General features: G+C 37.4%; 1 protein-coding gene across 1 annotated transcript in view; it reads left to right on the top strand.

The window, feature by feature from the left end:
• Positions 1 to 22814, top strand: part of FMN2 (formin 2) — a 370583-nt gene that overhangs the window by 241555 nt on the left and 106214 nt on the right. Inside the window, 1 exon segment of the mRNA XM_027609713.2 lies at positions 18473 to 18565. Within this exon segment, the coding sequence (XP_027465514.2) occupies positions 18473 to 18565 (93 nt within the window).

The raw sequence follows: 22814 nt of genomic DNA on the forward strand, positions 1-22814 counted from the left end.
ATTGATGTGCTTTATTTTGAAAACTTGAAGGTAGTGGTTGTCTCTGGGGCCAAGGACAGAATGTAGGGAGCACATGGGACTCTTCCAAAGTATTGATTAAGTTCTGTTTCTTTTTTTTTTAATTTTTTAATTTAAATTCAATTTAGTTAACATAGAGTGTATTATTAGTTTCGGGGGTAGCATTTAGCAATTAATTAGTTGCAAGTTCTGTTTCTTAAGTTGGAAATTGAGTAAATGTTAAGTATATGCTATATATGCTCCTCTATAGTATGACATGCTTCCTAATTTTATTTAAGAGGAAATAAAAATAGGCAGCCACCCAAGAATATGTTTGAATTAGAGTTGAAATTCAATCATCTTGGGCCCCACTAATTTAAAATGTGTGATTACTCAGCCTTTTTTATTCTTTATGAAGAAATTATATAGCTTAGCAAATTCAAAGGTAAACACAATTAAAGAACATATGAAATTTAATTAAAAGAACAAGACTATGTTTTAAATGACTTTAAATATATGTTTGCAGATGAATTGTACTAATATATAACATTTTGGGGGGAAATATTAATCTGAAAAACTGGCATATCTTCTGGTGAACAGTTCAAACAGACATTATGTACAAGCAATTAATAAAAACAAAATTAAGAACTAGTCCCAGAAAGCTGCTGAGTACACAGAAGAAGATAATCCATTCATTTTGGTTTACTGCTTCTACTCGTTCTGAGTGAAGTCAGAAAAGCGGAAACCACATTTATTATTTAATAGAACTAATTTAATATGGAGAATTAGGTTAGCACATGTTAGAGGACAGAAAAAGCAAAAAAGGAATGGTCAGGTAAATATTGGAAGCAGCTATCATTCCTTGGGGAACCAAGTGAAGAAGCTGAGATTATCAAAGAACCTAGAAATTCCAGGAGAGCACTCTGAGGGGCTGGGCCCTAGATCTCTGATCTCTGAGAGGGTATGGCCTGGACAGAGTACCTGAGTAGTTTGGATGGGGGACCCTGCAGAACTGTGACTGAGCACTCAGAGCAGGAGTCCCACAGAGCTGCCCTGAAGAGGACAGGGAGAAGGACCCCTCAGGGAGATCAGTGGTTCTGACAGAACTGGGACTAAGGAGTTTGGAGAGAAGGAGCTCCACACAGCTGGGACTGGGAAGATGAGAGATGAAACTCCACATAGCTAGGATTGGGGACCTTAGAGGAGGGGTTCTGCCTGGCTGCACTGGTACTTTCAAGGGGTGCAATGATGCTGGATTGGGCCCAGGAAAACAAGCCAGGACCTGGAGCCACCTGCTGATGTGGGGGAAGAAAAGAGTCTGGGGATGGTGCTCAAGGGAGCAGCAAATCCCCATCCACTGCTCTTGGGGAAATCTGTCAGGAAGCCTGCTGGCAAAGGAGAAAGGTAGTTTGCTGAACCCCCAGTGTCCCAGACCTCAGTGTAGACATGTAGTTTGGGAGCTAAGAGACAGTATCTTAATAACTAGACATACTGTTTACTTATTTTATTACTTAATTTTAATTTATCTATTTGAATTATTCTAAGGTGGTCCTACAAGTCTCTCTCATGGCTCTCAAAGCTAGAAATAAGTAGAAGAGATTCAGAGTTCTTGGAGATCCTTAAGAGACATACTGTTCTCTTCTCCAGCTAACATTTCTTCAGGCCATCTTCCCACTTTATTTAGTTCTTTCTTTGCTGCTTTGTAGACACTCTCACAGGTGATTATATCCATTTCCAAAACTCAAGAGAAGAAAAAATCAGAACAGAAGATGGATAGACGATTCTGACCAATGTCTAGTACAATAGAAAGGTGGTGCGCCTATTTGAGTAGCACATTACGGTTAATAATACCCCACGTCTTGTTTGGTTCTGATAGTAGTTGACTTGTTAACCCAGTTATCCCCATGATCTGTGGTTCATTCTTCACAGACCTCTACCACATTTCCGTGCTGCGTGTGCACTTCTGTGTCACAAACTGTACAACTTTATATGTGTGTCTTTTGAAACTCATGGCTTCTGGTAAACCCGATGATTGGTCAGGAACATCTAAAATTCTGGTGCTGTGTTCGAAGACTTAAAACTTCACACAAGTTTCTAATTAATTTTCTAATGAATAAAAGTAAAAACACTGGAAGTTAACATATATTGAGGCACTACCAGAGGCGCTGTGTTCCTCATGTGCATTAACTCTTGCACTAAACTGCTGGATGTGGCCATTGCCATCTCCATGTTACAGATGAAATAACCGAGGTCAGCAAGACTCGGGTACCTGTCTGAGGTCTCTCAGGTAATGGGTAGTGAAAGAACAGTTGAAATAAGGCCATCAGAGAAAGACAATTATCATTGTCTTTCTGTCACTGATATGTGGAATTTGAGAAACAAAACAGAGGATCATAGGGGAAAGGAGGGAAAAATAAAACAAGACGAAACCAGAGAGGGAGACAAACCATAAGAGACTCTTAATCATAGGAAACAAACTGAGGATTGCTGGAGAGGCGTGGGGTTGGGGGATGGGGTAACTGGGTGATGGGCATTAAGGAAGGCATGTGATGTAATGAGCACTGGGTGTTATATAAGTGATGAATCACAGGACTGTACCTCTGAAACCAATAATGCATTATATGTTAATTAATTGAATTTAAATAAAAAATGTTAAAAAACAAAAAAAGAACAGTTCAAATCTAGTTCTCCCTCTTCCAAAGCTTGGGCTCATGTTCTAATGTGTTGCTTCTCTATTTTATAAAAATACTTTACATTTCTTCATGTTCATTAATAGGATATTAAAGGATACCTGGAGATACTAGTTATCAATCCGTAAGATTGGCAAGAGTCCTAAGTGTAATTTTCCATAAAATTTCCTTCTTAACCAACAGGGAATGTTAGAGGCGATTATAACTGTAATTGTAATTGAATTTGAATTCTTTGAATAGTTTAAAATTCTTAAGTCGGAGTTACTATTCTCTCTCTTGTTTTGTTTTTGCTTTTGGGATATGTTTAGTAGACTTTACTACTTCCCCAAACTTAAAACCTATCAATCCCCTAATAAATCTTTTAACTTCATTCCATTTCTTTCTAACACTTAGAAAGAATGAGAGACTAGCTGGTACATTGTTAAGCATTTTAATAACTCACTCTACATTTCAAATATTTAATAATTTTCTCAGTGTTTCTTCTGTTCTCTCCTCCTGCATATATGTTTCTTTTTTATGGTTCTTTATGTACCTCGTCCTCCCTTCGTTCTGTGAATTTAGGAAACTCAAACTGACAAGACACAGTTTTCTCTGAGCCCCAACAGTTTTCTTTGCTTTAAATATCTTTTGCTAATTTTATGTTTGTAAGCCCAAACTAGAAAATATTTCCATTTGGAGGTGGTCTGTCTTGAATTTTGATTTCTTAAGCACTGGACAGAATGTTGCTTTAGATCTTGAAAGCAGACACACCAGTTATATGCAAACAATCATGGAACACTACATCAAAAACTCATAATGTATGGTGCTTAACATAACATAATAAAAAAAAAGAATTTTACTCCTTGGGGACATTATGCTTTATCTTTAATTACTTTTAAAATTGTAAATTACTTTAATACCACAGTGGAGTCTACTAGCAAGACACCATTCCAGGAGCAAATAACAGTTTCAGTTTGGCATCTGTTTCAGTTGATGGATGTGACTCACTGCAGCCTGACTGCATGGGACATTTACTAAGCTCCTTTACATCATTGAACACCTGCCATGTCAGTTACACTCCGGTTCCTATATCAATGCACATCAGAATTGGAAAATATTGGCAACCATAGTGACAGTTCTACTCCAGAGACTCTCAAGGGGACTGAGATTTCTAGGCCAGTCATAGATGCCTACGATTATACCTCAAGTCATCATCTAATAATAGGTGAGGTGGGGCAGCCAATATGAAACCAGGCATCTGGCCAGTATTATCAAGATTGTGTATAAGCTTCTGTGACCATCACTTATGACTTCAATAAACATTATCTCCTAGTCCTATGATTTTACTGTATCCTTAGAAAATGTCAGAGACTTTGCTTTGTTTAAGTTCATATACGGAGTATATTAGGGTAGATTATATAACACTTTCAGTTTTATGTAAATTACTTTTATACTCAAGACATTGTAACATTTGTAGTCTTTAGGTTAAAGAATTCATTTGTGGAGCACCTGGGTGGCTCAGTTGGTTGGGCATCTGCCTTCAGCTCAGGTCATGATTTCAGGGTCCTGGGATCAAGTTCCAGGTCAGGCTTCATGCTCAGCTGGGAGCCTGCTTCTCCCTCTTCCTGTGCCCCTCCCCCCAGCTTGCACCTGTGTGTGTGTGTGCTCTCTCTCTCTCTCTCAAATAAATGAAATCTTCTTTTAAAAAAAACAAAATTTAGAAAAAATATTCATTTGCACAAGTCCTAAATATTTGAGCAACTTGCTAATTCTTGAAAATATTATGGTTAAAGATGTGTTCATTTGAAGAATTCTAGAACCATATGTCAAATATTATAAGCAGGTTAGTTTGTGGTAAGAGTGCTTTTATTATTTTATTGTAAGATGCTGCGTCTGTCATCTTCAATCAAAAGTTTAAAACTATGAAGTAATAACCTTTTACAACCATCTTAGGAAAGTTGAATATTTTTACTTATTTGGAAGAGTAGAGCTTGTAAGTCATCTTTAAAAATCTGCCTGGGAACCATTACCAGTGTGTTTGCTGTCACCCTGCAGAGTCAAACCATCAGCTAAAGAGACACTGTACCTGAGGCTGTAGAGGCTTCACACTCTTAAACTGAAGCCATATGCAAAAGAAATCCAAGCTTTACACTATCTGTGAGGCATACCTGACTGTTCTTAACATTCCAAAGAAGAAATCATATGGAAGCCCCCTAGCACCAGGTCTCTGGTTAGGAGTCTTAAAAGTCCAAGTTAGACAAACTGGGACATGTTGTTATTCTTTGTTGTTGTTTGTTTATAACTTTTTATTTGATATAAATCAAACTTACAGAATAGTTGCAAAGCTAGTACATGGAATTCCTGTATATTCTTTCCTTAGACTATCAGTTGTTTATTTTTTGTCCCATTTGCTCTGTCACCCCCTCCCTCCTGTCGCCCATATATAGACATGTGTGTATGCATGCTTGTATATGCATATGTGGGTGTGTGTCATTTTATTTTTCTGAACCAGACACCAGCAAGTGAGAGATATCATGCTCCTTTATCCCTAAATACTTTAGTGTATATATGCTAAGTACTTGGGCATCCTTTTATGTATACACAGTATAAGCATCAAAACAGGAAATTTAACATTGAAAAATACTATTATGATAATAGCCCACAGTCCATATTCAGAAGTGTTCTTTAGAGCTGTTTTTCTAATCCCTAGATCACACATTGCATTTAATTTTCATGTCTCCTTGGGCTTATTTAATATAGTGCAGTTCCTCAGTCTTTGTCTTTCTTGACCCTACCATATTTAAAGACTGCTTATTTTATAGACATCTCCCTCCATTGGATTTATCTGCAGAAGTGATATGTGTCCCTTCTGCAGGCCTGCGATGTCAGTTTATCTCATTACAGCTAATGCTAATGCATCATTTTGATCACTTTGCTTAGGTGGTGTCTGCCAGTGCCTCCACTCTGAAGTTATATGGGTTTTTTGTTTGTTTGTTTTTGGTTTTTGTTTTGTTTTGTTTTTTAATAACTAGTAAGTAATTTGTGAGGTGACTCTTTGAGAATATGTAAATATCTTATTTTTCAGCAGACTTTTACCCAGGAATTCTAGTGTCTATTAGGGTATCTGGCCCCATTGGTCTATCTTTATTTATGAATTGAAGCTTGCCATTCTTTTGTATACAGTTCTCTTAAACAAATTTTGGTATAACTTTAATTTCATTTTAAATTAATTTGGTCTTTAACATTTTATGAGAGATTAATCACTTTGAACTGAGGAGAGGTTAAAGGAAAACTTGGTATTCCTGTTCCTATAGAGTCTCAGTGTTATCTTCAGAATTCCTGCAAATTTCTACAATTTGCTTCATTTTTCTCTGAAACATTCTGAGCTAGTAGTAATGTTCAGTCTCAGAAATCAAAAATTGTCCCTGTGAAATATGATACGATTTGGAAAAGCAGAACAGCTAGAAATAGTCAAGTTTATTTTTTTAGTAGAAAATAGTCCTCAGTAATGTCATTATGTCATCATTTATTATATTAATGTATCCCAAAAGAAGTTTGATTTTAAACGATTAAGTTTGATTTATGCATGGATTTATTTATGGCGGTTTATCATTGAATGTCAAAATTCCCTAAGACCTTTCCTTTGGCCGGTTCGCTGGTGGTTCAGAAATTTAGAAGAGACACAGGGATCTGGTAATAAACAGATCATTCTTTACTCCATAGATGCCTTCTTTTCACTTTTTTTTTCATACCATAAGTGATGCAGCATCTCTTTTAATGGAAGAAGTGTATGAATATCTTGTGTATTTAACCTGTAAAGGAAAAACTGTGGCAAAGTGTATTGTTTTAAAAGGGTGGTTGTTGCCTTCTAAAGTTAAAATAAGAGCAAATCTCCACCTCTAGGAAGTGTTGTGATTCATAAGGTCGATGTCTTTTTGCATTGTTGACCATGTTAAAAAAAATAAATATTCAGGCAATGGGAGAATATATTTTTAAAACACCAAATAAAAAAGCACTCTAATCATTTTGGCAAAATCAAAACAGAAATATTGCATCATTTGTTTTAGTCTTAAGAGACTGAACTGGGTCTGTCTGTGTTTTATTTGGGATGTTGTTATGCCATTCTTTTTTAAATTATTTGTGCACATGTGTGCATTAGTGTTGGGTAGACGAGAGACTGCGAAAAGATATATCACTTTTCCATAGTCTTGAGATTTGTTTCATTGGTGTTTGCAGTATTGGGTACATGTGTTCTTGCTCCCTACCCAAACAGAGACTCTGAATGTCTGAATGGAGACCAGTTGTTTTAGAATTCTAGACCAATCTTGTTTTGTTTTGTTTTGTTTTTCAGCCTATGGAGAGTCAAGTAGAGGGACTGATATTTTTAAAGTTGAAATGAAAGTATTGAAAGGCTATCCTAATTACCTCCTTTGAGTCTGTAACAAATATCTATTGAAAGGTGTCTTTTCTGTTGAGTTAGAGATCGACTCTTCAAAATCCTTTTGAAGAATATGCTTCAGGTGCCCACTACGACAGAACCAGAATTGGTATTTGAAATGAAACTTGCTACCCTTAGATTAGACTCCCTCTGTGTTGTACCAGTGGACAAGACCTAAGGTCTGTATGCGAAGCTAGAGGCAGAAAATTCAATTCTGTATGAGAGACTGTCTCCAGATGAGAACTGAAACAGTGGAAGAGCTAACCTCAAAAGTGGAGAGCTCCTTGTCACTAGAAATGTTCACATGCAGGCGTGGAGACTCAGAATAACTGTACGGTATATAATTTTTATGACTTCATCTCTTGCAAGTGTTATAACATTTCCGTAGCATTCAGTCAGTACATTCAAGGTTGAGTCAACACCAGTGTCTCCTCCCAAGGCCTACAGAGTACAAAAGTGTGGAGTTTTGTTATATAAAATGATGCTGTTTTACATAGATACCACATATGTCAAATAAGTAATTTAGAATTGTTTTAATTTGACTTTGAATCCCCTTACTAATAGAGTGAATCCATTAAATGATCTAAATGACCACTCTGGTTATTGCTTATGATAATAAGAAAACATTAAGTTTTTGTGTTTCCCAAGGCCAAATCTGAAAAGAAAGTGTATTGCCAATAATGTACACTCAACAATTTGTCATGTGTTTATGCTTAGACCCACCAGCAACCAACTTGGAGAACTTGCTCATAGCAGGCGGAGACTTACAGAGAAAGTGACTAACTGACAAAGTTATGGTCCCTCGAATTTCTGAACACATAGATAAATTGAAGAGCATAACAAGTGGTGTCAAAGGGACCATGGGGGGTCATTGATTCTAGCCAATGTCATCCATAGTATCTACACAGAGTGTGTCATTAGTGGCTTTTAGGTGTGTCTCAATCAAGCATGAGATCGGCCAGTGATTAGTAACTACCGGTAAATATGATATATATAAAACTCACTCTAGGTTGTCCCTATAGAAATGTCATACTCAAAGTCTGAAGCATGGCCTTCAGTGCTTGAGATTTAGAGATAACTGTTTCGGTTTCCTTGTTGTGTCATTGTGGTGTATGGTGGTGGTAAGAGTGTCACCGTAATTATAGCAAACATATTACTCTTACAACACATGAGGCAGTCTTCCTTGTATTTTACCTACATAAAAGCCTTTGATCTTTACAGTGAAGTAGGTGCTATTATTTTTTTTAATAATTTTTTATTGTTATGTTAATCACCATACATTACATCATTAGTTTTTGATGTAGTGTTCCACGATTCATTGTTTGTGCATAACACCCAGTGCTCCACGCAGAATGTGCCCTCTTTAATACCCATCACCAGGCTAACCCATCCCCCCACCCCCCTCCCCTCTAGAACTTAGGCGCTATTATTATCCCTCGTATTACAGGTGAAGAACCTGAGGCACAGAAAGACTACCTTTCTGAAAGTCACAGCTATTATGTCGTATCTTTTTGTAACCTGTAGACTGTATTTGTCCATGGAAGTGCATCCTGTTTTGGAAACAGTGACTTGTGGGCACCTGGGTGGCTCAGTTGGTTAAGCAACTGCCTTCGGCTCAGGTCATGATCCTGGAGTCCCGGGATCGAGTCCCACATCGGGCTCCCTACTCAGCAGGGAGTCTGCTTCTCCCTCTGACCCTCTTCCCTCTCGTGCTCTCTATCTCTCATTCTCTCTCTCTCAAATAAATAAATAAAATCTTAAAAACAAAACAAAACAAAAACAAACAATGACTTGTGTATGTGAACTGACAAAAAATTGGTAATTCCTTTTATAGGAATGATTATTTAAGGAGCAAAACTACATGTATTGTGCTTTCATTCATTTCAGTTTGAAACAATGTTCACTTTCAAAACCCCTCAGTTGAAGAGTGCACCCGCAAGACACCTGTTAAAGAGCATACTTAAAAAATCATTCAGTTCTGTTGAGCTTTGTTTTGAGATATAAACTGATGAGCTCAGAGTGACCTTAATTTATTCCACTGGCTACCATGTCCAAACTAAGGTACTATGGGATCCGTGTGTGTGTGGTATCTCTGTCCTCTTTTATTATATTTACATGATAAAGGACTACTTTGACATTAATCTGCAGACATTTAATTTTTAGGGATCAGATTTTTCTGAAATCCATCTTTAGGATAGATACACAAATTTTATACTTCTCTTACAATAACAGCTGAATCTACGGATCCACTGTTGGCAAGACTAGGGTATTTTGAATATTATTCAGAAGCTATAAAGGGTTTGTGTTTATTTATTCATCACTCTTCCCATGGCTCACAGCGTAGCTTTGCTGTGCAGGTTTTCTTGGACATTTGTGCTAATAGGTTTATTTTTTTATTTTTTATTTTTTTTGTGCTAATAGGTTTAGATGTTAACATTCCAGGTCTATTTCTGGGTTCTTTGATTCATTGCTTCCCATTCTTTCCTCACTGTTACACTGTGTCTTTTGTCTCTAGCACCACTGAAACTGTTCTCACTATTTGCCAAATTGAATTGACATTTATTTCAACCTTTATCATATATGCTGTCTCCACTGCATTTGACTCGTTGTCTGTAACTCACTAGCCTGTTAGCTTCTTTAGCTCCGCTCACTGCTGATTCTTCTGATGTCTGATAATTCTTCTACATTGTCTCTCTTCATGGCCTTCTCTTTCCCTGCTTCTTCATAAAAGTTGGTATACCTCAGGTATGCCGCCTTGGCCCAGTCTTCTCACCTATACCTTTATCAAGTGATCTTATTCAGTGTTTCCGTTGTCACTCTGATCTGCAGGCTCATACACTCAAGCACTTGGTGTAAACTACTCATGGATGTTCCACTGGCATTTTAAAATGAAGTAAGTTTGAAACCAAATTCATTTTCTTTTCCTCTGAAAGCTACTCTTCCTCCCGCATCCTCTCTCCACAGAGCACCCAAGCTGCAAACCCAGATGGCATCCTTCATCCCCCCGCCCCCCACCTTACCTCACACCTCAGTGCACATTAGAATCACTGTGTGGACTTTTTCTGTGAGTCTTATCCTTGGAGATTACTTTTCTCCAAGCTGATGGGAGCATTGGCAGGGAGATTCTGAAAAGGCCCTCCAGTTGGTTTTAAAGTTTGTCTCTTTATGAAGGGATGGCTTACTTACAAACTAGTCAGTCACCAAGCTTTGCTGTTTTTCCCTAAAATATTTCTTGAGCCTGTGCTTTCTTCTATGTCTGCATATGATTTTGCTTTTGTCAGTGCATGTACTCATGAGATGTGGTGAAGCCAGATATCATCTTTTTGCTGCTTCTGTTTTTATTTTGTGGTTTGGATTTTTGTTTGTTTGTTTTGGTTTTGCTTTGTTTGTTTTGCTTTCAAACAGTGATAAGGAGGGGTTGGGTTTTACTGAAGCAGTATGACTGTCCTCAGTCACCAGCACCGTGAACGTTGAAAGGCACAGCATAGGGTGACAATTTTTTTGAGGGTGTATATTTAGCAGGTGAGGTTTGAGTCTAAAACCACAGTTGAGACTGTGGTACACACCATTCAGCTTAGATCCTGACTGGCATTGATAATAGCTCACCCGAAGGGCCAGTTCTGCTATTTTGTTCTGGGAGTTGTTCCTGAAAACCAAATGCAGAGCCCAATTTTTCTGCTTTTACAAATATTTTATAAATATCTTATTGGCTGCATTGATCTGCTCTAGGTAGCTAGAATGACTTCTGTTTCCAGAAATTGAATTCAATGTAATGTACAAACCAGGCTTACACGGGAAACAGTTTGCGGTTAGAAGAAAAAATTTCTGATTAATCAACCTGTTTCTTTTCCTTTGTGTCTGTTATGCAGCTTCATGCAAACTTGCTGAAGCAGGTTTATAAATGCCATTGACCTCTGGAAACTCACAGAAAAGCAGTGACTCTAAACTGATTAACATTGATTGAACTTGGAGACTTGTAGAAGTTACAGATGGAATATTCCAGTTCCCTAAAAAAATAACCAGACTGCTCATGATCATGGTTCATTTTAGAGAGTGGTGTACAATGTTCTTGCTTTAAACTGACAGTGATAAGATGGTATTTGCTCTGCCCCAAACATGCCAATCTGTGGATGGCATTGATGTTTTGGAACCCATTTTCTAGTGAAAATATCTAAGAGATTTTTGTTCTTCCAGTCCTCTGGCTGGATTTTTCTTTTTATTTGAAGGCCTAATTCATGCTTTCTAGCATTAGCTCTTTAACCTAATCCAAAATCATTTGGGATTAGGAAGGTCTTTAAATCAGACAGAAAGCTGACCTGATTGGAATTACTCAGTTATTTCAACATTCTTTAACAAATTTTTTTTTAATTTGGATTTGACTGTAATGCAGATTTTCCAGCAACTCTGTCATTGTTATGTTTTTAATAATGTTTCTAAATGACCCTTCAAGGTTGTAAGATTATAGCACTTGGTGTTTTTTTTTTTTTTTTAAGTTTACATAGTCACATACCAATTTTGAAGATGATAAGTAATAGCCAGGTTATGTTATATACCATCATGCACTACAGTTAAGAGAAGAATGAAGTCCAGTTTTACAAAGAAATTTCCTTATTCCTGGGGCCCCTGGGTGGCTCAGTTGTTTAAGCAGCCGATTCTTGATTTTGGCTCAGGTCATGATCTCGGGGTTGTGGAATTGAGCCCTGTGTTGGGCTCCATGCTCAGTGTGGAGTCTGCTTGAGATTATCTCTCTCCCTCTGCCCCCCCCAACACTCTCTTTCTCTCTCTCTCTTTCAAGTAAATAAATAAATCTTAAAAAAATAAATTTCCTTATTTCTTATCACATTGAACATATTCATATTTATTATTGAATTGTAAGAATTATATCTCTATATAAGTATATATAAACTCTACAACTTGACATTTTATTTTTATAGTTATCCAACAGTTTCTTCCTTCTTAATATGGTGAATAAGTAAAACAACAGTCACCTGCCAATACAGGCTGTGAATCACAATGAAGAGCTTTGAAAATTTGGATTGGGTTTTTGTACATTTTGCGTAAGACTTACGTGATGTTACAAATGAGCCACAACTGGAGGCTTAGTATCCAGCTTAAGGAAAGTCATAATTATTGACCTAGTTGAAAGTGCTTTTCTCACACAGGATTTTAGTGTTTCCTCAGTATTGCAGACACGAGGCACGCAGAGGTGAATAGGATAATCCTTGACTTCAGGGGATACAAAATAAAAGTAAATCAGAGACAAAGATGCATAAACAAATAAATGCAATGAAATAATACCATTAATAGCTATGGTTTTTTTGAGAGTTTTTCAGGGGCTCAATGCTTAACACTCAAGGGCAACATCTTCATCATCCCAATTTCTAGTTGAGGCTCGGATGATTCAAAGAGCCAGCCCAAGATCACATAGCTACTAGTAGAACTAGGCCTGAATCCAGATCTCTTATCCAAAGATTTGCTTTTATCTTATATCATTCACACATGTTGTACAGAGCAGGGAAATACAAAGTTCAGGGGGAGATTGACCCTCTTGGCTTGGGGTGATAGTTAAAACTTGGTATTGAGGAGGGCACGTTCTGCATGGAGCACTGGGTGTTATGAACAAACAATGAATCATGGAACACTGCACCAAAAACTAATGATGTAATATATGGTGATTAACATAACAATAAAAAATTAAAAAACTAAACCCCCCCCAAAAAAAAAATAAAAAAAAAAAAAACTTGGGATGGATAAGTAGAAGTTCAACAATTGGTTCTGAGGGGTAAGAGTATATCAGATGGGTGAATAATATATGTAAGGTGTGGAGAAATTTGAATAGATATGACATTTTGAAAATTAAGAAAAAGTTAATTGTGTCAGGATGGTCTAATTCGTTTATGTATTCCATTCCACAGATAATTCTTGGATGCCTATTGCCTAATAGGGAATGTTAATGAGTAAATGGAGAATGGTGAGAGATCAGGGTTTTCATCTGTACTCAGTGGAATTTCTCTGTAACTCACTAAAGACATGAACTATCTATGGTGGACTTTTTTTTTTTTTACTGATATTTTAAATTACACAAGTAATTATGGGAATATATCTGGAGTATTTTATTATTTTTTATTTATTTATTTTTTTGAGGGGGTATAGAGGGAGAGAATGTGGGGCTCAATCTCACAACACTGAGATCATGACCTGAGTTGAAATCAAGAGTTGGACATTTATCTGTCAGAGCTACCCAGGTGCCCCATATCTGGAGTATTTTAAAGCAAACTCCAGATATGTCTTGCACAGGAGATAACCATAGAGAGAGATTTCTGCACAATATGTAGTTGAAAATTCCAGTAATTAGAACAACTCAGTAAGGAAGAAGTGGCCTTGTAGGGAAATGAATAGACATCACTGGAAACACTGAGATATATTACAAGCATTTTTTGTGGCCTTCTGGAAGGAAGACTGAAAATGAGATGAGGTTGTCAGGAAATGACCCTAGAGAGCTTCTAGATCTAGAATTCTACTTAGTTCTTACTGTGTACAGGAAAATCTATGAGTGAAGGTGAAAAGAGAAGAAACAAAAAATAGTTTTTGTTTACATTTATATTAAAAATATTTAGTTCATATGAATGGGCCAAAGACATTTATAAAATTAAGTGAAAATTAAAATACAATTTTCTTCAGTTTTTTAACATTTTAAGTATTTTATTTATTTCTTATCTGTTACAGATTCTGTTGTTTCAAAGTTACTGAGTACATATGAAGACCTAGAGAAATTTTGGCACATTTTAGAAGACTTTGCTATGGACTCTTTGATCTAACTCTGCTTTCCTAACTAGCAAGATTCTCCTTAGGTCACCAGATCCGTCGGATTAACTTCTGCAAGTGCCTAGCGTTAGGGTCTTTTTATAGCTCCCTAGACCTCTAGACATAGTGTAGTGTCGTGAAGACAAAGACAGTTATTACTTTCATTTTCTAGTAAAAAATGGCAGATGAAACAGTTGTGACTAATAGTCAAAATATTAATCTTTCTTGCCTCAGGCTTTTACGTTTTGAAACTCAGACCAAGTGGAAAACTAGATCCTTTTTTTTTTTTTATGTTGGCCTCAGCTATTAGACACTAGACTGTTAGTATTTTACTTCTCTTGTTGGAATTGGAAAATAATTAAAGACTGTATAGTTTCATAGAAGGCAAGCCTTCTGAGGACAGGGTTTTTGTCACAGCAGCTTTGCCCTGTTAGTCTGTCTGTGTCATGCAGGAGTAGGTTGGTTAGCAATTACAAACTGCTGAAGACCATTCGGAACAGCTCTTCATGTGATTTTGCCAGAAATAACTCACTGCATGATGGGGAGGGCGGATACATTTCTATCTCATTCCTTTTAAATCATTCAATCTGTTACTTTTTAGAAAATACCTGAAAGTATGACACTTAGTATGTCTTTCTTATGCATGTAGAGACATTAAAGAACATGGAATTTCTGCTACATGGGGCTGTCATAAGTGAACATTCCAGAGGAAGCTGAATGCCTGTGTCTTCTCCTCACACTCATTCCCTTCACCACATCTTTGACAAGTAGCCCACTATTTTCTGAAGAGTACCAGTGATGAAGTGTTCATCTCCTGGCATGGCTGTTTACGTCACTGTGGGATTGCCCTAAACATTACCCATCTCCTATAACCCCCTTTACCTAGAACCAAAATCTCTCTCTCCATCTCTAATTTCTGGTCATTTAGCTTCCTCCTTCCTTGGAATCAACAAAGAAGTTTACACCCTTTTGACCCTGAGACCACACTTTAAAAGCAGCTATGATATTTCTTCTTAGACTTCTCCAAGCTGAGGCTCATTCGGTGAATAATGAACTAGAATTTAAACCCTGTCTCCCCATCTGCTAGATTCCAATCGAGTACGTTCTTTCTGCAACAGGAGCTATTTATCCAGCCACTAACCCATCCAACAACAATTTGCTGCTTGTATCAGGCACTAGGAATACAAATGAGAATTGGATTTCCTCTAAGTAGCTCAGTCTGGTGGAACAGAATAGACACAATTACAAATAATATTAAAACGCTATGGTAGCTGATACTGAGTCCCACCTTCTCAACTTATGAACTGTCCAAATTTTTGAGAGTGGGAGAGCACATGCAAATTCTGTAGCGCAGTCCTTGGCACATAAAATGTACTCAATAAATAATAGCTTTAATTCTGTATGCACAAGATGCTGTGGGGTCAGAGAGGAGAGACACCTAGTCCTAGCTGGAGACGGGACAGGAAATGGAGGAAAGCAGGGGATATAGGAAACCTAGGAAATACTTTTTTAGGGGCAGCTACATCAAGGTTAAGTCATGAAGTAATATTGGGAATGGATAAGATGAGGGAGATGAAGGGGGTAAAGAGGAGAAGCATTCTAGGCAGAGGAACCAAAATGAGCAAGGGTAGGGAGATGAGAATTTGCACTGAATCTGCAAAAAATATCAGGAGTAGAGGTGGTTAAATAGAAAGTTGGGCAAGGCCTAGATTGTGAAAAGTGTTCTACTTTACTGTAGGATTTTACTTTTTAAAAGATTTTAGTTATTTGAGAGAGCACACGTGCGTGCAAGCACGAGTTGGGAGGAGGGAGAGAGGGAGAAGCAGACTCCCCACTGAGCGGGGAGCCCTATGTGGGGGCTTCATCCCGGGATCATGACCTGAGCCAAAAGCAGACACTTAACTGACTGAGCCACCCAGGCGCCCCATATATTGTAGGGTTTTAAATCATTCCTTTACTTGGGATGTGGTTGTGTGGGTAGAGGTCATTGAACAGTTTTAGGGAATTGGTCAGATTTCTTCTGGATGACTTTTATTTTAATTTTTTTGTTTATTGCTGAAGTATAGGTGACATACAGTGTTATATTAGTTTCAGGTGTATGATATAGTGATTCAACAATTCTATACATTACTCAGGGTTCATCATGATAACTGTAGTTACTGTCACCACACGATGTTATATTATTGACTGTATTCCCTATGCTGTACCTTATATCCCCATGTCTTATTTATTTTATAACTGGAAGATTGTACCTTTTAATGCCCTTCACCTATTTCACCTGTTGCCCCACCCACCTTTCCCCTGGCCACCATCATCAGTTTGTTTTCTGAGTTTAAGTCTGTTTGTTTTTGTTCATTTGTTCATTTGGATTTTTAATTCCACATATAAGTAAAATCATATGGTATTTGTCTTTCTCTGTAGTATTTCACTTGACATAATACCATCTAGGTCCAACATGTTGTCACAAATAGTAAGATTTCATTCCTTTTATGGCCGAGTAATATTCCACTGTGTGTGTACATGCACACGCACGCACACACGCACACACCAACTTTTTTATCCATTCTTCTGAAGTTATGAGAAGGAGCATGGATCTGTGTAAGACTGGTGATGGGGTTAAGTTAAGAGGCTTTTATGGTAGCCCTGTGAAGAACAATGAAGGCATTTGTACCAGCATAAAGCAAGAATGGAGGACAGGCAGATTTCAGAAGCATTTAAGAGGTAAACAAACAGGATGTTGGGCTAAGGAGAGGAAGTCGATAACTCTCCTGCTTTGGTATCAGATCATGGTACCACCAACAGGAGAAGAAATAAGGGAGGTAGCACGTCTAGAGAAGGCTGTGATGAGTTCTATTTGAAAATATTGATCTGTATGGAAGTTTAAGATACGAGTCTGAAGATGCAAGGTACTGGACGAGGGTTGTGGATTGGCCAGTCATGAGCTTGCGAGAGCCTGCTCTGGAAGAGTGAGGGTGCTGGGGAACATGGGCAGAGAGAACCCCGCATGTGTCTAACTGGTCTTAAATCTTACTAGGCCTAATTGTCCTTTACATTTGATGGGAAGAATAGGTGCTAACAGTACAGCCCTCCTGTTACTCTCCTGCTTAGACAAGCTAATAACCTGGAGGGAAAAGAAAACCATGTTTTAATAAGAGAAAGAAAATATTTTATTTTTTTTTAAAGATTTTATTTATTTATTTGACAGAGAGAGAGATAGCGAGAGAGGGAACACAAACAGGGGGAGTGGGAGAGGGAGAAGCAGACTCCCCGCTGAGCAGGGAGCCCGATGCGGGGCTCGATCCCAGGACCCTGGGGTCATGACCTGAGCCGAAGGCAGATGCTTAATGACTGAGCCATGCAGGCACTCCAAGAAAATATTTTAAAGAGTGCAATTTCAAAGTCTCCTTGAGGAATTAATTGGCAACCTTGCCTTAAGAATTGTAATGAGAAGTGTGTTTTCGTGATTTATTTATCTGTCCTAAGTTTTGTCTTTCAAATATGTGCTTTTTATAATTTTGAATTTTTTTGCCAGTATCACCAAAATGGCAGGAATTTCTTCAGAAATTTTCTTAGAAGTACTTCTCAATTAATTCTTGTGGGCTCTGTAGCCTGCTAAGGCATTGATGATGGCATGGACATAGAAAATAAGCTGTCGAGTCAGATCAGGATTTCATTTATGGGTCTGCTACTTATTATCTGTGGACCCTCTGAGCCTTGATTTCCTCACCTATAGAATGGGGTAATGTCCACTTTAACTAACTTATTCTAAAGATTAAGTTAACTAAGAGGTTAAAAGTATCTGCCATGTAATAGATGCTCTGTAGTTATTGTTTTCTATGCGAATATTAGCACCACAGTTGTCACTTGTCATTTTTCATAAATGTGGACTTCAATTAGGGACAAACTCACATTTGTCAGTTGATAGGGGAGCCTGGGTGGCTCAGTCGTTAAGCTTCTGCCTTTGGCTCAGGTCATGATCCCAGGGTCCTGGGATCGAGCCCTGCGTCAGATTCCCTGCTCCACGGGAAGCCTGCTTTTCCCTCTCCCACTTCCCCTGCTTGTGTTCCCTCTCTCACTGTGTCTCTCTCTGTCAAATAAATAAATAAAATCTTAAAAAAAAAAAAGAAGTCAGTTGATAATAACAAGGATGATGATGATAGGAAATACTGACATATTGTTTTACTGTCTGCCAGGACCTATTTGAACACTTTGTATCTATTAACTGATTTGATCCTCATGGCAGCCCTGAGAGGTAGACACCAGGGTTGTGCCCATTCTACAGATGAGACTGAGGCTCAGCGCTTACGGGACCTTCCTAAATTTGCAGTTTGGCGGTGACCAAACTTGGATTGTAGATTCTTAAGAACTTTCTACAATCCCTCCAAAGTGAAGCCTTGATCATAGGCTTCTTATGTCAGTATTTGGATGTCTCCAAAATATGTATAGAATGTATGTGAATTAGCATGGCTAATGGATTTTTAACATTAGCTAATATGTTTTAAAAATTGTTTTAATGCTCCATTAACACGGTGACACTCTAAACAGAGTCTTTCTCTGATTTCAGCCTGTGAAGTTGAGGCGGGGAAAGTATACCAGGTGTCCTCAAAAGAGCACATCCAGCCTTTCAAAGAAAACATGGAACAATTTATTATTCAAGGTAAATTCTAAAGAGACTTGTTGCATTTCCCTTCTTTTGCAGCAGAAAGGTAGGTAGAAGGCATTTTTTAAAATATGCATTGGTTTAAAGGGGATTATTTTGGTATTACAGAAAAACAAACAGTGTTTCATCATGAGTCACACAGCTGTGAGAGACTAGCAATTTGGTAAATATTCTATTGATAATTCTTGTTATTACTGTTTTTTAATGACTAAATGCACTAGGTTAAAATAACACCTGTTTATAAAAATATTAAAATTTTATGCTTTTTGTGAGTGAAAATTAGATATTCTTCTAAGTTTTAACTATGCTTATGACTTCAGTTCAACTGGGTATTTAGTTTGTCAAAACACTGGGCCAAAAAAACAACGTATATTGATGTTTTCGAGATCTTCAAAACATTACGTTCTATTTTTTGTAGAATGTATAAATACCTCTAGATATTTAATACCTTTTTTTCAGAAAACTTAAAAACTTAATAAATATTATCTTGTTGACTCCTCCCATGACATAAGCAGGGATGAAAAATTTCAGAAAATATTAAACAAAAAAAATTTGAAGGAGTAATGTCTATTAAAAACGTCTTGCTATTTTAAATCATTGAAACTTACAATTATATCAAAGCATTCGCTACTCAAAACATTTTTGTTTTGGAATATTACATCTCCTCTGAAGATCAGATTTGTGTCATGCCATGCTCTGAGAAAGTTCTTGCTGTCAGGAATTCTCCTAGAGGCTGACATGGCTTGAGACTGAGGCCAAGGTAGCACTCTGAGACTGGCTCCATCCTCTGTTTATTAGGCTACAGTTTTTATAGGTGGTTCAAGTGTCATTAATGATGATTTACAATGAATGAGTCATAGTGGAATTTGATTAAATGTTAAACATAGCTTTTTTTTTCAGATGGGAAAATACTATTTAATCACTTAAGAGAATCATGAAGATTGAAAGAGAACTTTGGTCAGATTCGTAAATCAAAGTGATTGTCATTTCTAAATTCTCAGCTCCACATGACTTCGAGTGGAAAATCTACTTAGTAATTCCTAAATAGTCCTTGGGATAAAATTGGAGTTTTGTAGTTGGTTACATATTAGAGGACGCTATAAGCTCATTACATTCTTAATGATGAATAAAAATGAGTCTTCCTTTCTTCATTCAGTGGGGTTTTAGGATCAAGAAAATGCAATTTTAGAGAACTATATAGGTAAAGGATGAGATATTCTTTTTGCTTATGGGATAAAGGAGTCCTTAATTCATTAACTCAGTAAAGAAAGAATGAGTCTTTCTTCATGGCTTTTCTTCTAGCACTTTTGGTTACCTTTTTATTTCATCTCTGGTCCGATTCAGTCTGTTCTGTGATTACATGTTCACTGCAAAAAAAATTTGAATACCTCCTATCTGCTCAGACATTCTTTTGGGTACTGAGTTATAGCAGTGAATAAGAAAATGTACATTATCCAGGAGACAGAAAATGACAATAGCAAATTCTTTGGAACATCTTACATAGATCAAATATGTCAAAATGTGGAAAAGGGTCCAGCTTTAAACATGAGTGCTTATGAGCCTATATTCAATGACATAGTGAAAACAGTGGATTTCAAAATGTTTTTCTTAAGATAAAGATTTATGAATGTAGCCAATTTTTTTTTTGTCCCACAATCCTTCTAGTTATCAGGACTAAATTCTGCAATTAAATTTATACTCTGAAAAATGCATCACACCTTAGCACAAATAATATATGCCAAATCTTTGCTTATAATTAGGCTTTCCTCAATAATAAAATGGTATTCTTACATTAGCCTCTGTGCTCAGATTACCTTACATAGGTATATTAATGTTTTTATATATCCCATCAAAGTCTTCTCTTAATCCCATCAAAGTTTTTTTTTGAAATGTGCCACATTTCAAAATCTAAAATCTCTCTCCAGCAATTCAAGAGACTATGTCCAATACTGGCCAAACATTTTTATTGCATTAGCTCTCACAACATAATAGAAACATCTCTTATCCTCATAATTCAACTATTGTGTGGCCTATGGAATACACACTAAAAGTCTTTGGATTTTATCTAGCCCTACGATCCACTGATTCACCCATTTTGTTATTCCATGTCTTCCCAATTTTTCTCAAGCCAGGATTTTGTGGTCTCTGCTTAAACATCTCTTCCGTGGGAATGTCCTCACCCCTGCTCTAAAAGAGGCAGATTTAGAGAATTGAGTCCCGCCTCTGCAAGCCATTCACTTATGGTAATGGTGCCAGCTATGTACCATCTTTGGGAGAATTGAAGTGCTCAATTAATAATATTAACACTAATAAATAATGTTCTTGAATAATGTTATGAACTCCACCCAGCATTATATTCTTTATAACACTTATTGCTTTCTGCAGTTGTATTATTTATTTGCCCCTCAACAATGTAAGCTCCATTAAGAAAGCAGCCTTGTTTGGTTCCTGGCTATCCCTATACCTAGAACAGTGCTTAGCATGTTGTACACACTGTCTTGCTCACCTGACAAAACCCAACAACCCTCATTAAGCCCATCTCTTTGCTTCCTCCATATTTATACCAGAGTAGCTCAACTGTTTTTTGAAGGTGGGAGGGTCCTTAATGCCTTAACTGGTATCCCTTTGAAGTCCTGACCACAGACCTGCTGTTAGAACTCATTTCTACTCAGCACTTCTATGAGATTGTCCTTGCAAATTCCATTTTCTCAGTTTCTGAGATTTTTGTTCCTCTGTTCTCCTCTCAAACCTCCACAGTCTTTCTCTTGTGCTTCCTCCTTACTCTGATGATAACCCCACTTTATCCTGGGGTGAGAAAGCAGATGCTCTTATACAGAAGCTCCCACACCTCCGCATCATGGCTGAGGAACTTGGGCTTCAACCGGAATCCTTGCGGAGCAGATGTTTAAAGACAAGAAAGTTTACACTGGCAGCAGGTGGGGAGGACTCAATGGAAACAGATCAGACTTGGAGGCAGGAGGCTACTTGTAAAATTGTTATGGCAGATTGTTAGAGAAATGAGGAGGTCTTGTTCTAAGGACAGAGGGGTAGTGCTGAAGAGACGACATATATAAGGGGTAACAATAACATAGAAGAGAAATTACTTGGTGACCAAATAAACATAGAGGTGATGCATAGGTGTCCAGATTTCAGGTTTGTGTGGCTGGGGAGAGGTGGTGTTAATCACTAGGATAGAGAATATAAATATGGGAAAAGATTTGAATGGGTAAGTGGATGAGTGGATAGCATGACCATCGAGGATTAGGCATCGTAAGCAAGGTGATTATTGAGTGGATGTGGTCACCTAGAATAATAAGAAAAATAGACTCAGGATAGAGTTCTTGAGGAGGATGCACTTATAGGATGAGCAGAGGAAGCCACAACAGATGTTAGTGGTGAGTTAGGTTGAAAGAAAACCAAGAGAGGCTGTTGTGATGGAAGCCAGCATTAGAGTTTCGGAAAGGAGGGAGCGATCAGAGTAGTTACTGGATGAACATTTTTCTTGGATTGGCACAGACAGAAACCAGTTTTCTGAGCCTTTAACATTCAAGATAAGTGAGGAAATAGAAGGGCACAACTCTGCAACAATTTTAAAAGTTATTGCAGGATACTGTAATGTGCATAAATGTTAGACAACTGTTTAATCAAAGTTACTATAATTTAGCTTATCTCTAATTTATGCCAACATATGTGATGATTTTATTTTGGGGGCGTTTTATGAAGAAAATTAATTAGTAATCACCAGACGCTTATCCGACATTTATCTGCCATTTTTGTTAAATTTTCCTTTGTGCCTCTTCTTTTTTAAGTAGCAGAAAACAAGAGGGTAGAAGAAAAAGGAGTAAATGAGACAGCTAGGGAACATCATGCTAAGCTAATATTTCTCTCAGAACTCAGCACACTCCTTCCTTTTCATTTTTCCTCTTTGTTTGAATACAAGTTGTATTATGGACAAAGTGTGCATATGAAAATCATGTTTCTGAGCTGAAAGTACCTTAGATCTAGTGGATTGCCTTTTATAGGTGTCTGTGCATGGTAAGATTGCTGGGAAAGAAGTAGGAGCCTAGTTCTATGTTGTTGGTCTCCACAGCCTTTTACTCATGTGACATATTTTGATAAGTGTATATTTTAAAACTCAGCTCGACTGTTTTTTTTGGGTGAATGGCAAAATAAAAAAAAAAAAAGCTGGTTCCCCTCCATGCTATTAAATGAAGTAAAGTCCTTATTGTGATTTTATAAATCAGAA

The sequence above is a fragment of the Zalophus californianus genome, chromosome 10, assembly GCF_009762305.2.
Source record: "Zalophus californianus isolate mZalCal1 chromosome 10, mZalCal1.pri.v2, whole genome shotgun sequence".
Lineage (NCBI taxonomy): Eukaryota > Metazoa > Chordata > Mammalia > Carnivora > Otariidae > Zalophus > Zalophus californianus.